Source organism: Oryzias melastigma, linkage group LG8 (genome assembly GCF_002922805.2).
Source record: "Oryzias melastigma strain HK-1 linkage group LG8, ASM292280v2, whole genome shotgun sequence".
In the NCBI taxonomy this organism is placed as follows: domain Eukaryota; kingdom Metazoa; phylum Chordata; class Actinopteri; order Beloniformes; family Adrianichthyidae; genus Oryzias; species Oryzias melastigma.
This window is the reverse complement of record NC_050519.1, coordinates 3,525,332-3,542,649: the sequence shown is the minus strand read 5'-3', so window position 1 is coordinate 3,542,649 and position 17,318 is coordinate 3,525,332. Positions and strand designations below refer to the sequence as shown.

Below are 17,318 nucleotides of genomic sequence, written 5' to 3'. Positions count from 1 at the left end.
ACTCATAAATCTGAATGAATCTTTATTTCTAAAGCTCTTTACAATGCTTTCAGGGCGCCCAAGTTCGTCACAATAGAAAGAGATGGAAGGAAACTTAACAATTGAGCAAATTCATAACAAAAAAGTTGCAAGATGGCACTTGCCACTCAAAACATGTCTAATCTGCCCCTTCCACCCTGATGAGAGCTGCATATGACAAATTCACGGGGGAGAAAAACACTTTGTTTTTTTGTTTTTTTTGTCAAAATGGTGGCTTTTCTGTTGGTTTTATCTCCATATCAACCATTTCATGTTTTTGTCACCTAAGAATGACAAACAGGTCTGTAATTTTACTGGGTAATAGGTGTTTGCATATTCTGGTGAGTTATTGATGGTGATGGGAGTCGAATTCTCCCTCAGAGATGCAGTAAAAGAAAGAATTGTGAAACAATTTGGTCCTTACAGTTCAGGACTGCTGTCGGACATGAAAATTAAAAACCGCAGAGACTGTAAAATACATAAAAGACTGATGAAAAAAAAAAACAAGACAAAGAAAATAAGATATTAGAGTATCAAAAGCCAAAAGGATTGGTCTTTAGTTCTTAGTTTAGTTTAGTTTAAAAAAAATTTAGTGCGCAGTTCTGAAGGATTGTTATTCCATACCTATCTGTGCTAAAACGTTGTGTATCTAAAAATAGGACAGAAAAATGCTTCTGCTTTCTATTAAAAACCGTTCTTCCTTAGAAAAGGATCGAGATAAAAACAAAAAATCTGTGTATCTAAAGTTAAGGCACTAAAAACCTTCTGTTTTCTATTAAACAAGGTTCTACCTTAAAAATGTCTCAAAAGAAAAACCAAAAAACGGTAAGGTTTGAAGTTAAGACATTAAAATGCTTCTGTTTTCTATTGAAACAAAGATTCTACCTTAAAAAGACTCTTTATAAAAGCAAAAAAAAACCTGTGTATCTAAAGTTAGAACACTAAAATGCTTCTTCTTTCTATTAAAAACGAGGTTCTACCTTAAAGACTCCTGATAAAAATAAAAACCTGTGTATCTAAAGTTAGGATGCTAAAATGCTTTCTTTTAAAAAATGAGATCCCACCTTAAAGAAAAACAAAAAATGGTTAAGAAATCATCTTCCAATTAGAGCTTCATCTTCTAGACATTTTTACGTCCTAAACCCCAAACAGCAAATGTAAGAAAGTCGCTTATAGCAGCAGGAATAATGTATTTAAAAAAATTCTTACTACTTCCTGTCAAATATGCTACAAGAGTCATAAAGCTGTGAGGGAACTTTGTCCTTTAATAAAAAAGTAAAGGTCACAATTTATCTCCAACATCTCAAGGTCAGGAGATAACTTGATAAAATTTCAATGACACTCGATGTCGGTTTTCTTTCAGGGAGCGAACAGAGTTCTGTCAGAGAGACGTTCAGAACAACGCCGCCTTCTTACTGTCATCGGAACGACAGCCGTCATGGACTCTGACCTTCTGAAACTCAACCAGCTCAAGGTAAAAACTTTTTTTTGTTTTTTTAATCCATCACAGTATCTTGTATCAATGCATACTATACGTGTTTTTCCGTACTATGGGGTAAGATAACCGTCAAAATGAAACATATGTTCATAGACAAAGTTGTGCATAATTCAACATTTAGTTTTGCATTTCTGTTTGACTTAAATATATATATTATTTTAATGTAATTATATTCATTACTACATTTTAAATATTTTATAATGTTTGAATTCAAAATTTTCCCTAATAAAAAATGTCAAAAATAAACCACAGGGTCATCAGCATATTATATAACTTCCACCGGGTCTAACAGGTGTTCGTTACTTTAGACGCCGGTCACCAATAGTAGCCCGGCGTCCTTTAAGACCCATCCCCCCACCCCATCCCCCATTCTACCGCCGTGCAGACGCCAGGTGTCGGGGTTGTTTCCAGCCAGTGTAGTGACAGCCAGGAAACATTCACTCAATTTAGTGTTTAAACGTCATTCTTCCAAAGAACGTTCTGGTGAGAAATCTAAACAAATCCGATGATGGCGCAATCGAGATGGGAGATATCGAGAAAATGGTTCTAAGAAACTAGGCGGGCTGAGCGAAGGAGGTGTTGTCTGGATATGTGATTGACGGTGAGTTTAGCTTGAGGTAACTAAAGGATCTTTTTATAATTGTCTCGTCTTGTCTGTTTCATGACTTATATGTCTATGATCCCATATTTTTGACAGGAATGTACAGATAACTTTGCATTTGAAACAAAGACGAGTTGTATTCACAACAGAAATGTTCAAACTGAAAGTTTCCTTGCACAGCTGTATCTATGAGTTTCATTTTGACACGCCATGGCCTATTAAAAAGATAACCGGACATAAACCAAACATGTTCCAACGCGCAGTTCTCTTCCTTTGCAGTTCCGTAAGAAGAAGCTTCGTTTTGGACGCAGCAGGATTCACGAGTGGGGTCTGTTTGCCATGGAGCCCATCGCTGCTGACGAAATGGTCATCGAGTATGTCGGTCAGAACATCAGACAGGTGTGGCTCTATTGTCTGGATAGAAAAGCTTCAGCATTTGTTGGTCACTGGATGCTGATGTGCTGTGAATGATTCTTCCAGATGGTGGCGGACCATCGAGAAAAGATTTACGCACAGCAGGGCATCGGGAGCAGCTACCTGTTCAGAGTGGACCACGACACGATTATAGACGCCACCAAGTGTGGCAACTTGGCCCGATTCATCAACCACTGCTGCACTGTGAGTCTACGACCAAAACCACACTTTAGTGTCCCTTTTCAGAGTTTATTGTGTAAATGTTTAGTAAGCATTCACACCGTAGTGATTCTCCTGCTCCTTTTCAGCACTTAAAAACTCGATAGCACTTAAAACAATTTCAGCAATCTTGGTATTAAAACATTCAGCTCGTTCACGACATTACTGCTTGTATTTTTGGTTTTCATAAACTTGATCGTTTTTGAAAAATTTAGTAAATATGCCCCATAGGAAGTGAGTGAGCAAGTCTTCAAATTTCAACATTTTAAGTAGATTAGCAACAAACTTTTTAATACATTCATGGTCTGTTTTAATCTTTTATAGTCATTTTAAAAAAAAAAATCGAGTTAAGTTACTATTTTAGCAACATGCTAACGTTTGGCTAATTTGTTTTCTACTTGGGTTTTTTAAGCTAATTTAGAGTTTAGCTTCTATTTTACCAACATGCTAACGTCTTTGGCTAATTTGTTATCTACTGGAGTTTATTAGGCTAATTTAGAATTTTGCTTCTGTTTTAGCGACAGGCTAACAATTTTGACTAATTTAGTTTACTGAGAAATTTTATGCGATTTTGGAGTTTAGCTAATATTTAAGCAATGTGCTAGCTTGTTTGCTTATTTGGCATCTACTGCGGTTCTTTTATACTAATTTGAAATTTAGCTAATATTTTAGCAACATGCTAACATTTTTGTAATTTAATTAACTGTGTTTTTTTTGGCTAATTTAGAGTTTAGCTTCTATTTTAGCAACATGCTAACGCTTTTTGGCTAATTTGTTTTCTACTTGGGTTTTTAAGCTAATTTAGAGTTTAGCTTCTATTTTAGCAACATGCTAACATTTTTGACTAATTTCGTTTACTGAGAAATTTTATGCGATTTTGAAGTGTAGCTAATATTTAAGCAATGTGGAAGCTTTTTTCTAATTTGACATCCACTGAAGTTATTTTATACAAATTCGGAATTTAGCTAATATTTTAGCAACATGCTAACGTTTTTGGCTAATTTGTTGTTTACTGGAGTTTTTAAGGCTAATTTAGGGTTTACCTTCTATTTTGGCAACATGCTAACGTTTTTGACTAATTTAGTTTGCTAAGGTTTTTTAGGCTATTTTGGAGTTAAGCTAATATTTAAGCAACGAGCTAGCCTTTTCAGCTAATTGGGCATCTACTGAGGTTTTTGGGGCTATTTTGGAGTTCAGCTAATATTTAATCAACACACCAAATATTTTTGCAAAATTAACCTGTAATAGGGACTTTTAAGAAATGTTACTACATTTTTTTCAGAAATTTAGGTCAACTTCAGTGCTCTTCCCTAATTCTTCAATGAAATTTCCAGTCTTTTAAAATTTTGCAAATAGCTTTTGTTATTTTCAGCAAATCCCTTCAGCAATTAAAGTAAATTGCTTCACCATTTTCAGCCCAAACCTCAACCATCCTCAGGGACTACTTTCAGCAAAAAGCATTCACACTAGTATAATCGCAGGTGGTGAAACTTTTCTAGTTCATTTATTTTTTTGCTTTTTGCTTTCAGCCCAACTGTTACGCCAAGGTTATCACCATCGAGTCCCAGAAGAAGATTGTGATCTACTCCAAGCAGCCCATTGCCGTCAATGAAGAGATCACCTATGACTATAAGTTCCCACTTGAGGAGAACAAGATCCCGTGCTTGTGTGGAACAGAGAACTGCCGGGGGACTCTCAACTAACGAAAGCACTTCCACCTGCACTTCTTGCCAACATCCTGCCAGACCCATTCACCCGTTTGGTTCTCCTTCCTCAGAGTGCTCGCAAAGTAGAAAACGAAGCCAAGCCGGAGACCACCAGCTCTCCAGATGACCCAAATCGGCTCATTAAGTAGGAACCCATGACGCAAGCATTTGCACTTTGTATGCGCAGCTTCATTGACGGCGCAGCTCCACGTCTGTGGCGCTGCTGTGTGATCAGGCGTGAACGAGCTGACGGGACCCCCACCCTTGACCCGATCATCGCAGTATTGTTTGGACTTGAAAACGCAACAGATTTCTAAACCAACAGAGAGGAGGTTCTCCCGTTGCCACGGCAACGTCCGTTTGACATCTCCCTACAGATCTTTGATTGTTCCGTGTCCCCACGATTCTGCAGAATGACCCGTTCCCGCCCACCCTTCTGACACCCGCCATCCGTAAACGCACAGAAATACCAGACAAACTTCAGGGTTTTTAGAAGCGCCCGTTCAGGGCGCACTTTTAAAGTTTTACTTCAGTCTATTTGGTTTTTCACCAATGCCGGATTTCCAAGCGTGAAGGTCGTCTTTGAGCTTCTTTTAATTTCATTTCTGTGTACTATTATTAGAATATTACTCTTGCTGTTATTATTAGTATTGTATTGGTTGAATTAACAAAGTATCTTCCAGTGAGTTGAGTTTCAGCATTTCCACCCACTGTGGTTCTGTGATTCAAACCGTCATTTCCTTTCCCTGCTGGTTGTTTCTGTCCCGACTTCCCGTTAGCTGATGGTGTTTTTTCTTTTTAACTCGAGCTTCCTCCACAAAGTTATTAATGCTGATGTATTTGCTTTTAACCTTTTAATTTATTTGTTCTTTATCATTTCATCCATTCTTCAGAGTATTTTTAGCACATATAGAATTCTGCCACATGCATTAAGCAAACATCGATGGGGGCTGCACAAAGACCAGGCTCCACCTCCTGCTTTCAATGCAACCCCAATGACAGTGTTTGCATTTAGTTTTTCATTTTTTTTCTGCTTTCATTTGGATGTCGACTTCTCGTTTCTGTCGGTTAAAAACCAGAAGAAGCTGTTGACTTCATTCTCTTTGAGTTTTCCAGCCGCTTGTCCACTCGGTTAAAAGCACCTAAATCAGTAATCTTGCTAAACAAGAAAAAAAAACAGTGTGGGATGTTTATATTTGCAATTTCTTTGTTTTTTTTTCCTTATTTTTTACAGTCTATTTCCATCTGCAAATGTTGTGTCTTTTGCTAAAGCATTTTTTTTTCGTTTCCTTGTGAAGATTAACACTTAGTCTAAAAAAAACAAAAGAAAAGTGGTCAGTGTTAAGCTTTGGTATTTTTCTGTGCTGCAGATGTTTTAAAAAGCATACTTGCCTGATAAAGTCAGGCGTTTTCAACTTTTTATTTATTTTTTTTTCCCTCCCCAACATTTTTAGGCTTTTAGAAAATGCATTTTTCTGGGAGTGCAGATGTTTGTCCCATCAGGATTTCTCCATAGTTAGGCAGTCTGTGGAAATGGGTGAAAAGTGTCGCCTGCTAAATTCCTAAACTTGAGCAGGTTCGCAGTGCACTGCAGGTAACGGGATGACCTTGACCCCTTCCCCGTGTTTTTCTTGAGGCTATCGCCGTCCAAAGTTTAACTTTACCGTTAAACTTTTAATTCTTTTTAAAAATATTATTATTTTTTATTTTTTTCCTTCTCCAACCACAAAAATGTATATTACTCATTGCAATGAAAGCCTTTCTGTACAAACCGACCGACTTTACTACAGGATAAAAAGATTGAATGGAAAAGAAAAAAAAATCTTCAAGAAGTTCATGTAAATATTGTAGAGGTGTTTGTTTCTCGTAGAAACACACAGATTCCAGGCTGTAAATATGTTGTTCTTTTTCCTCTCTCAAGGAGGCGGAAACATGTACATACCTTCCATTCATTTATTTTTTTATTGTTTTGTTTTTTTTCCTTTTAATTTGTCAATTTTAATATTATTTGCAATATTTCTCTTGTTAATGCGTTGGACCCTTTATTAATGGTGCATTAAAATATTTTTTAAATAAAAAATGATGGCTTTTGTCGCTTTTTCTTCACAAAATGTGCCACTTTAGGCCAAATAGTAAGAAAAATGCTTGTTTATTTTAGAAATGTATACTTCACCAAAGAAGATGAATTTTACCTGGACATAAGTGTATAAATACGCTTCAGTTTCAAGGGTGTATTCAATAAATTTAAAGGGTTGAAACATTTTTTCCTCCCTCACTATTTTAACCAAACTGGCTTCATAATTGACCAAGTTTTTAACTGGATGTCAACAAAGAGTCGGCACTAACCTGCTTTATGTGTCATCCAGCTCCAGTTTTCTGTCATGTGCATCTTTTGTTCTCGAGTGTCACAGGACCATGAGTAACAGTAAAACTGCTGTGTTGCTAAGCAAACGAGAAACTGCAACTCAACTTACAAATGACTTCAAAAACAGAACAAGAATAGACTTGTTTAAAATAGCCAACCTGGCAACTTTACAAATATGGTCATAAGGATGTGGGAAAAGTTACTCATCTTGACTCTGGATGTTTGAAAGACAGAAGACTCTGTTAAAGGTTACAGAAGATGGACAAAAAAAAATCAGGAAAATGAATAAAATCTTCCTGTTAAAGGTATGCTGGCAGTTTCTGAAATCAGCACCCGTTAGGGTTAAAATGTGATCAAATTTTCCATTTTGACGAGTCACATTTTACCCTGAAGTGGATAAGTCTTGTTAATTAAGCTTTCTAGTGTATTTATGCTCTTCTGCCGTTCATCTGCAATGTAAATGATTATTTTTTTTTTATATTCATTTTTATGTATAACTTAAAAGTCCTTATACCACTTAAAATCAACTTTTCTGAGCTTTTCTGTGTTCTCCATGGAGCACATCCATCTTTATACAAATTCAGATTTTGTTTGTTTTTGTGAGTGAAACACGCCTGCAGGTGCTAGCTCTAGAGTGACATCATGAAACGGGCGGGGCTTGGTTTGGTTGAGTCCATAGACTGTATATACAGTTGAGTCATATAACGGTGCTTGGAGTAGTGTGAGCCCTTCCTCTTGCCGTACCTGTTCATTTCACTCGTCTGGTCTGAGGCATGTCTGAGGAGCTGCGACCGCTCGTCTACCTGATTACCGGGGGCTGTGGGTTCCTGGGGAAACATCTGCTGAGGCTTCTGCTGGAGAAGCGGGACCGGATCACGGAGATCCGGGTGTTTGACAAGCGGATCGACGCGGGTTTGAGCGGAACCGGTACCGGTAAGTTCTCTGCCTTTGTGTTTACACGGTCGCGCGGGACTTTACAGCTTGTTGTTTATCAAGCAAACTTTTTTTTATCTTAATATTATGTTTAACTATACGAAAAAACATATTTTACGACGTTAATAAAACCTACATAGTTTTCTTTATCCAACCTAGAAAAGATCAAACACAGTTTTAAACCGTTTAATCAAATCTCTGTTATTAGATAAGCATATAAACTGCTTAGAAGAAGCTTAATTATTACACAAGGTTATAGGTTTACCTCTATTTTATAAACAGAATTATCTAAATGGATTTTAAAATACTAAATAGTTAACATTCTTGTTCCCATTTTCCTCTATAATTTGATATTTCTCCTGTTTTTACAGAATAAAGCTTCTTCAGAACACTACTTCTTATCAACAAACTAACTTTAAATTAAGTTTTGAGTTTATTTGATCTGCCAAAATTCCAAAAAGATAGACTGGCGTCATGTGTGAGGAAACCCACAATCACCTGCTTCCAAAGTTTACTTTTTGTTCCAAAGCTATTGTCCTCCTGACCTTTACGATTGACGTTTTTGTTCCTCCTGGAGGTAAAAGTATCCGACCTTTTATTGAGCAGAGAGCTCTCATTGTGAATTGAAACAGTCGGATCTTCTAACAGCAACAGGATACCTCAGTTGCTCAGAAATACTCCTTTTTTAATCTGCTGGGATGCAAACTATTGAAAGAAACGCTCCTCTGTCTGTCAGGTGCATATCAGCTTTTCAAGGCCGAGCTTTGAGAGTGAAGATAAACCAGACGCTCAGTAATTTCAGAACTGATAACTAGACTCAATACTATTGGTTAGCTGATGAAAAGGTCAACATGTCAAGTGTGGAGTGATTAGAGTTATTGCTTCACAAGCTTTTTGGTGTAAAGCAGAAAATCAGAACTCCCTTTTCTAGTAATTGCCATTTTATGGGGGAAATTATTAAGTTTCTCCTTGAAATTATTCACATTTAAAGCCCATCACTGATTATCCATCCATAGGAAGTTGGATGAGTGTAACCACGACCCTTTTCCTCTCTGTGTCAAGGCTAGGATGTGATATAATCCAGTTTTGCATCACATGCGGTAACACTCGGTTTTAAATTTACGCCTTCCTGTCTCTCCACAGAGAAGACAAAGGTGTCTGTCATCCAGGGAGATATCACAGACTACAGCTGTGTGCTGGAGGCCACCAGAGGGGTGGATGTGGTCATCCACACCGCCAGTTTGGTGGATGTGTGGCATAAAGTCCCGGAAAGCTACATCTATTCCGTCAACGTAACAGGTAAGTCCTGTAGGGAAATCACCGGGATGGAAGGGAAATCCACGTGGGCGTCACCTTTTATGGGAAAACTGAATTTTTTTTTTATTTTTAAAGTGAAAATAAACATTAAGTAATACATTTTCAACTTTTTTTTAGCCTCACACAATCATAGCTAAATTTATAGTCATTTTTTCCCCCCATTTTTCTCTTGAAAACCTGACTTTAAACCGTTAATGCTCCTAATATTTAGATGTAATCTTCACTAACTGGAATTAGCCTCAGGCTTCTTTCCACTCCTCATTAGTTTTTGTTTCTTTTCTCCACTTTATCGCTTCCGTGAGCTAAATAAATACAAAAAAAACTAAATATGACCTGGGGTTAGTGGTGCCACAAACGATTATTTTAATAGTCGACTCATCAGGTCATGCGCAAAGTGGATGTAAAGCACACAACTTAACCATAATTAGCTTTAAACTAACTAAAAACTAGATGTATAGCATTACCTGCAATAATGCTGGTATGAATGCTGTAAGCTGAACTTGGCTGCTGAAGATGCTAAAATTGATAGCTAAAAATGCTGAAGCTGATGTAATCTTGAAACAGCTAGTATATAGCTTTAAAAATATCTAAACTGCAAAATACCTTTAAAAAAATGAAAAAGCTTAAATTAGCCAAAACAGCTAACATGTGAAAATATTAGTCTAACTCCAAAACGGCCTAAAGAGCGAAAACCAAAGAAAAAGCCTAAATTAGCTAAAAGAGCTAGCATGTAGCTTAGAAAATAGCTACACTTCAAAATATCCTAAAAAAATGAAATAAATAGAGCTTAAATTAAACAAAACAGCTAGCATGTAAATATTAGCCTAACTCCAGAACAGCCTAATAATAAAGAAAAAGAAGAAAAAGCCTAAAAAAGCTAAAACTGTTAGCATGTAGCTGAAATATTAGCCTAACTCTAAAATGGGCAGAAATAAAAACTTAAAAAAAAAGCTTAAATTATACAAAACAGCTAGCATGTAAATATTAGCATAACTCCAAAAAGCTTAAAAAAAGAAAAAAAAGCCAAAATTAGCTAAAGCAGCTAGCATGTAGCTTTAAAAATAGCTACACTTCAAGATCCTGTATGAAATGAAAGAAAGAAAGCTAAATTAGACAAAGCAGCTAACATTTTAATATTAGCCAAACTCCAAAACAGCCTAAAGAACGAAAAACAAAGAAAAAGCCCAAATTAGCAAAAACAGCTAGCATGTAGCTTAAAAAATAGCTTCAAGATCCTGTATAAAATGAAAGAAAGAAAGCTTGAATTAGACAAAGCAGCTAACACGTAAATATTAGCCTAACTCCAAAACAGCCTAAAGAACAAAAAACAAAGAAAACGCCTAAATTAGCTAAAACAGCTAGCATATAGCTTAAAAAAAGCTACACTTCAAAATACCCCAAAAAATATATAAAAAGAAAAAAAAACTTTAAGAAAAATCTCAAATTAGACAAAACAGCTAGCATGTAACTATTAGCTTAACTCCAAGACATCCTAAAAAACGGAAAAAAAACAAAATTAGCTAAAACCACTAGCATGTAGCGGAAATGTTAGCTAAACTCCAAATTAGTCTAAAAACCTTAATAAATGCCAAAATAGTCCTAAAAGCTAGCCATAATGCCATTATAACTTCTAACTTTACTACACTCTGACTCAATACGACATAAAGTAACAACTAATCGACTATAAATTAGTTGTCGACTATTTTAATAGTCGATTAGTCGAATAAATGTAGCAGCCCGAGTTGAGGTGTTGAAATAGTCGAATTCTTCACCTGTTCTGACTTTCAAAATAAAACAATTTTAGTCGAAGTTTCTCAAAGATTCATTTCACTAGGACTCAGTCATTTGAATAGAAACAGACGCTCTTCTCTTCTCTTAACTCGACAACTGTTCCGTAGCTTAACAGAACAGCTGAGGGTTTCAAAGCTGACGCCACCACAGAACGTTAATGCTGTCCTGCACATTTTTTTCCTGAGTCCACAAAGCCCTAAAATGCAGCCAGCTGCGTCTCTTTAGCAGCACGTCAATAATCAAACCCAAATAAACACCTGGTTAGTACTTTGACCAGCCTGAAAGAGTCCAACAAAAACACTGCATGTTTGCTCCTTGGTTCTCTCCGTTCTCTGACTGAATTCATTCAAGTTGGCAGGATTTTTTCATTGGAAGCCAGCCTGGTGGTACTTAAGGTCATAAATCTAAGCATTTGTTTTTGTGGCGGGAATGATGAACACATTCTGTTCTTTAGAGTTTCCATCAAAACATCTGATCTGTTGTAAGCTTTTGCCTTTTCACCTATTTCTAAAAAAAATAGACCGTCTGCTGCTCAAACTGGATAACTCGGATCTGGACTAAAATCGGAATTCGATCTAAATTAATCAGATTCTCCAAACAATTCAAGTTGCTTTTCTTTATGTTTGTGGTTTATGTTTCTTTCTCTTATTTCTTAACTTTTTTCCTTTAGAATTCTGAGCCAAAGTTCTACTTTCAACCTAAAAAAATCATCTTTTTTATGTATTTTCAAAGCATTCGCAGTGGTCTTTTATATGATTATGATGTTTTAAGGCCAAATATGAAAAAAAAAGTCGTTTTCTAGAACATAGATTCTGCACAGTGACAGGAGTTCATTAGAAATTCAACTGAGTTGTGGAGCGACCCCTCCCAGTTGCACAGAGCTCTCTGTTTATGTGCTTTGCCACTAGCTTACAGCCCCTCACACCTGGTGCAACAAAGGATCTATTTGCTTTAGCAAGTGGATGCATAAGAAAGGAGCCTTTTTACCGTATTTTTCTACGTCATCTGTTCCTGATTCACAACAATTTGAATAAAGAAATAATCAAAAATGCTATTTTAATCTTAATTTTCTTTATATTTGTCCTCAATCATCAGAAAATGCTACAAAACATGTTAAAAACACCCAAAAACATTTTTGTGGGAGTTGGTTTTTTAGATTTAGTTCATTTTATTTGGAAACAGTTTATCAATGATTGTCTGTTTTCTGCATAACTGAGGTTAACTCCAGTGATAAATAGTGCTTTAATTAAGAAAAAAACATAGTTTTTTGTCAATAAGGTTAAATCACTGCTTAAATATTTCAAAATATGTTTGTACAGTTAAAGATTTTATGACTGACTTTTTCCTTGTAGCTCTGCCAGATAGATTCTTCCTCCTTCATTTAGGGAGGGTTTTTTTTTTGCATCCTACGCTGCCAATTTCATCAGAAACACCTGAGAAAGTCGTGCGTTTCCGATGAATCTCTCAGATCTTCCGCCTGAAATCACCAAAATTCTTTCCAGCTGTTTTTTTTTTTTTTTCTTTTCTTCCTGTTGATAATAGAAGCCAGATTTGTCTGTGGTACTGGAGAAACTTCCTGTAAACTAAGCAGGAAGATGAATTTTGTTATGGGTTTAAGTTAATTACAGCTCGGTTTATTGCCTCTCCGCCTAATTAAAGCTGCACGTCTCTATAATTACGATGTTGGAGTTATTGTCATAAATTGACATGATCACAGGTTTTGGGATAAACTCCTGCCATGTGGCTGAAGTCGGTTCTCCTCTGTGTTCTCAGGAACGGAGAATGTGATCAAGGCGTGCGTGGAGAGCGGCACTCAGTACCTGATCTACACCAGCAGCATGGAGGTGATCGGGCCAAATGCAAACGGAGACCATTTCAAAAGGTTTGTCTGATTTATTTTTCCCTTATGTTTGTCCCATGTGTTATTGATTTGGTCTCCACTGCTATTTCCTTTTATCATCTCTCCTGGAAGGAAGGCTTTTATCTTGTCCGGGTTGCATCAAAACTTGGAAATCTCTGATGTAATCGGCCTTTTTTTTATGTGTGGGGATTACGTAACGCAGCTGCTGTCATCGCTTTTCCATACAGCATATATTAAACAAATGAAGCGCGTCGAGTCTTGCACGCCACCCAATCAAAGCAGCATTGTCCTCCTGCATGACGCAGACTGGACTGTTGTCAGTAAACATGATTGCTTGGCTTTGTGTTGAGCAGATTGTTTGCTGTTGTAGGAAGTTAGATTTGCGTCAAAACTGCGTTTTAAAATAAAGATTTCTTCTTTTCGTGCACATTCACGCTCGACAGAGCTGTTAAAGTTTGACTTGGACTCTCAACATCTGCACAGGTTCATTCCACACTGATAATGCGGCGGCTTCAGGTCATTGACGCCATCAGAGGTTAATGTGCGGAAGTTCAAACTGTTTCCACACTTTTTTTAACTTTTCCCTTTGAGATTTTATTGTTAAATTAACGTTCTGTGAAATATTGGGTCATATAAAACAGGAAATAAGCTGCATATTTAAGTTACTTTTTTACGTTTCTGCTGAAAAAGTAGAGAAGAATTCTTTGCTCGTCACCTCATCGGTTCAGTCTTTGATGGGACATCTGGATTCATCGTTTCTGTCTCTGGTTTCTGTGTTCAGGCTTGTTTTTCATGGCTCTGGGATGGAAATGAATCTGAACATAACTTGGCAGCGTCGTGGTTTAAAAATGTGACCTGAGATCCAGATGAAATAGGATTTCAAGCTTTATTTGTGTCGGGTTTCCCTTATTACGTTTGTGCAGATAAAACGAATCACAAGAAATGTGTTTTCTTAACTCGTGTTGAGTGATTTCATGAAGCTGACCTGCACTGGTTAACATGAAGCAGAGCAGTGCGGCAGACTTTATTTCTTTTTTTGGTGGAGTTTGCATTCAGATTTGCATGTAAGACTATTTTTGTCATATTGGAAAAGATCGTTTCCTAATCATATCTTAAAATCACACAACTGTTTTGAATGTCTTATCTCTTAGCTGCAGCTCATAACACTTGAAAAGGCAAAAAAAACAACTTCTTTTTTTTTTTTAATGGTATTTCAAACATGTTTTATTTGTTTTTTTTCTGCAGAGGCAATGAGGACACACCCTACCTTGTGAAGCACACCATGGCCTACCCAAAGAGTAAAGCAAAGGCTGAGAAAATTGTTCTGGAAGCAAATGGCATGAAGGTATGGAAGAAACTTAACTGATACTTTTTGTAGCTTTAAGGTCTTTTAAATTGTTCAAAAATTCTTCAATTTTTAGTGGTGTCATCTTTTGAACCCTTTAGTAGTTTTTTGAAATGATTATTAAGCCGTTTTTAGCCTAAATCAGAAAAACCTGCCGATTTCTAGGACATATAGTTTCTGCAGAGCAGTATTTATCTCTTACCAAACTGCATTTTTTCATCTGCTCCTGATTCACAACAATTTCAATAAAGAAAAACTCACAAATGCAAATTCAATCCTAATCCACCATAAGAAAAATGCCACAAGAACATCTTAAAAACATAATTTTCATTAGATTTCGTCTTTAAAACTTTAGAAAAAAACAAAAAATTGAACATTAAGATTTAAAGTATTTGGCTTTAAGCTGGAACAACAGAACTGTTTGGAGCTTGAAAACCATTGTTTGTTAGTAAGGAGTAAGGAATGTCTCGTGCGACGCTGCTGTCTAACCACTAACCACAGAGCAGAACATCCCATCATTCCTCTGGGTGGTGTCGCCGGTCTTCTTTTACAAAAACAACAAATGAAATACTTAAATTTGGACTTATTCCAAGCTTTTCTGTTACGTTCCTCACTTTTTTTTTTTTATTTGTTTAGGTTAAAGGTGGGAAGTGTTTGTACACATGCTCTCTGAGGCCGACGGGGATCTACGGCGAGGGCCACGAGCTGATCCGGGACTTCTACAATCAGGCCGTTCAAAGAGGAGGCCTGGTGATCGGAGGAATTCCCGATCACATCGAGCACGGGCGAGTCTACGCAGGTAACATCGCTTCAACAATTTATCTGATGAATGAAGCTAAATCACAAAACGCATGCATGATAGGGCTGGGTTGATGCAATCGATCTACGCATAATAGATCAATGATCGATCCATGAAAGTAGAGATCGAACGAAATCCCCTCATAGCAAAGATTTGATAAAAAGAACAAATTTCATTTTTATTTCCAGACTTTGTTGGTTTTTTTCAGCAGTGTGTTCATATTTGGGGTATATTTTATGGAGATCAAAATCTTTTGGGATATTTAAAAGTGTAAATTTAATATAAAATGGCCTAAATGTAAAGAAATTTGAGAGTTTTTTTCTTTTAACGTTTAGGTTTTTTTTCTAAAATATATTTTTATGGAGAGCAAAATATTGAAGGTTTTTTAAGGTTTAAGTTTGTAGAATAATATTCCTCGCATTTTTGTTAAAAACGTAAGTTTTAAAAATGTAGTTTTGGTGTGTTCAGTAAATGTTTAGACTAAGGTGTAGATTTTTGCCTCTTGTGAGAATGAGTCTGACACCCCTAATCTAGCACATAAAGCTAAGGTCCACTAGCTTGATGCTAACGTATAATAGGATTTCCCATAGGACGGCTAATGCTAACGCTCGGTTTACCTAAGCATAAATTGCTAAAAAATTAACATCTTTATAAACTCAGAGGCTTGAATTTTCAACATTTTTTTAGGAATGTTTTTTTTAAGTAACCATATGTGGTTTAAAACACTGTTTTTTACTCACAGTTTCTTCTTCTTCTGGAATAAGGTGCAATGCTATAGCGCGATCGCCACCTAGTGGCCAAACCGAAAGGCCTTCCAGCCAGGAGAGGCAGGAAAATTGTTGGCTTCTCTGTTTGAGAATCCGTGTAACACTGTATGCTATTAATGATTTCTTAGAATTTCACTGACAAATTTTACAGTATATGAACTGTATCTGAATAATATGAATATCTTCAAAACGTATATAGATAATTAAAATATTTCTAGTGTGTCTAAATCTCTAAACTCAAAAGTGAATTGAATTGGAGAAAAAAAAATCGGAATTCAATTCTGGAAGTTATGGGCGACACCCAGGCCTAATGCATGAATGAATGTTCTAAGTTGTGCTACGTTCCTCCACAAAAGCTGAAGTCTGCTTGAAACGCTTCTGCATTTGACAGGAAGTTGAGATATCTATACATGCACGCAGTTTCCAGTCCAAACCCATATTTTAAAAGAAAACCACGTCCCACTTATTGCCAACCTTAAACCGCTATGACTGTAGCAGTCGCACACGACAGGCGGTGGGGGGTTGACACGTGCGGACATTTCAAAACCGAGAAAGTATTTATCGTTATGGCAGAGGAAACCCCAGCGGCCGACAGACGCTTCAGCTATGAAGCAGCAAAACTGGTACTTCAGACAGTTGATGACCTCGTAACTGTTTCACAGCGTGATGCCTCTGGGGTGGATGTGCATATAAAAACCCCTATTTTGCGTGGCGTTTCCTTTTGCAGCATGTTTCTTTCAAAACATCCCCCCTGACCGTGACGTATGACCGGTATGAAACCAGGATGTGCAGGAAACACCATCTGGCCTTTCTCAATCGCTTTGACTGCAAAGCTTCTATTACTCAAACCACTTTTTAGTCTACTCCTGAGCTGGAATTGTAATTTCCTGTCCCCCTTTTTGATTTTCTATGGAGGTTTTTATCAAAAATGTCTAAACCGACGTGGTTTGTCTTATAGGAAACGTGGCCTGGATGCACGTCCTCGCCGCCCAGGCGTTGATGGAGCGCCCCCATAAAGTGGGGGGCGAAGCCTTCTTCTGCTACGACGAGTCTCCGTACAAAAGCTACGAGGACTTCAACATGATGCTGCTCTCCGCCTTCAACTTCAGGAAGACCCGCATGCCCGCCGTCGTGCTTTGGTTCTTGGCCATGCTGAACGACTTCCTCCGCTGGATTCTGAGTCCGATACACAACTACACCCCTCTGCTGAACAGCTACACCCTGGCTGTAGCCAGCACCACCTTCACAGTCCAAACGGACAAGGCGGAGAGGTTTTTCCAGTACAAGCCCCTCTACGACTGGGATCAGTGTTTAGCTCGGACGCAGGAATGGATCGGGACGTTCCCTTCGAAGAGCTTCAAAGACTCCTAACATCCTCTGAGGCGGACCGGACAAAACTTCAATGGTGGAAAGTGTCAAAGTGTCCTATGGGATATTTGAAAGTCTTATTTCAATGCTTCTTTTAACACAGTATTAGCAAACATTATATGTTTGTATTTAAACTTGTACATAAGTATGAGAAAACATAATTTCACATCAGCATTCTTAAGCTATGTACATAATCAATGACAATAGTAAACATTTCACTTGCAATTATTTGTATTTATGTTGAATTTTGTGTATTTATGAAGTCACAACCGACAAACATAAAAGACAAAAAAATAAAATTCAATATTAATTGTTA

At 37.1% G+C, this 17,318-nt stretch overlaps 2 protein-coding genes across 3 annotated transcripts in view; both read left to right on the top strand.

Annotated features, from left to right (window-relative positions):
- Positions 1-6,539, top strand: part of setd1a (SET domain containing 1A, histone lysine methyltransferase) — a 30,720-nt gene extending 24,181 nt beyond the window's left edge. For both annotated transcript variants that reach the window (XM_024271889.2, XM_024271890.2), the window contains exons 18-21: positions 1,382-1,492; positions 2,397-2,516; positions 2,598-2,735; positions 4,280-6,539. In XM_024271889.2, the coding sequence (XP_024127657.1) occupies positions 1,382-1,492; positions 2,397-2,516; positions 2,598-2,735; positions 4,280-4,453 (543 nt within the window). In that variant the 3' untranslated portion in view covers positions 4,454-6,539. The remainder of the gene's footprint in view (positions 1-1,381; positions 1,493-2,396; positions 2,517-2,597; positions 2,736-4,279) is intronic.
- A 947-nt stretch (positions 6,540-7,486) lies between these two features.
- hsd3b7 (hydroxy-delta-5-steroid dehydrogenase, 3 beta- and steroid delta-isomerase) lies at positions 7,487-17,318 on the top strand. The gene is made up of 6 exons (XM_024272915.2): positions 7,487-7,754; positions 8,898-9,053; positions 12,636-12,744; positions 13,969-14,068; positions 14,705-14,867; positions 16,593-17,318. The coding sequence occupies exons 1-6, from the start codon at positions 7,595-7,597 to the stop codon at positions 17,003-17,005; spliced, it is 1,101 nt and encodes a 366-aa protein (XP_024128683.1). The 5' UTR covers positions 7,487-7,594; the 3' UTR covers positions 17,006-17,318.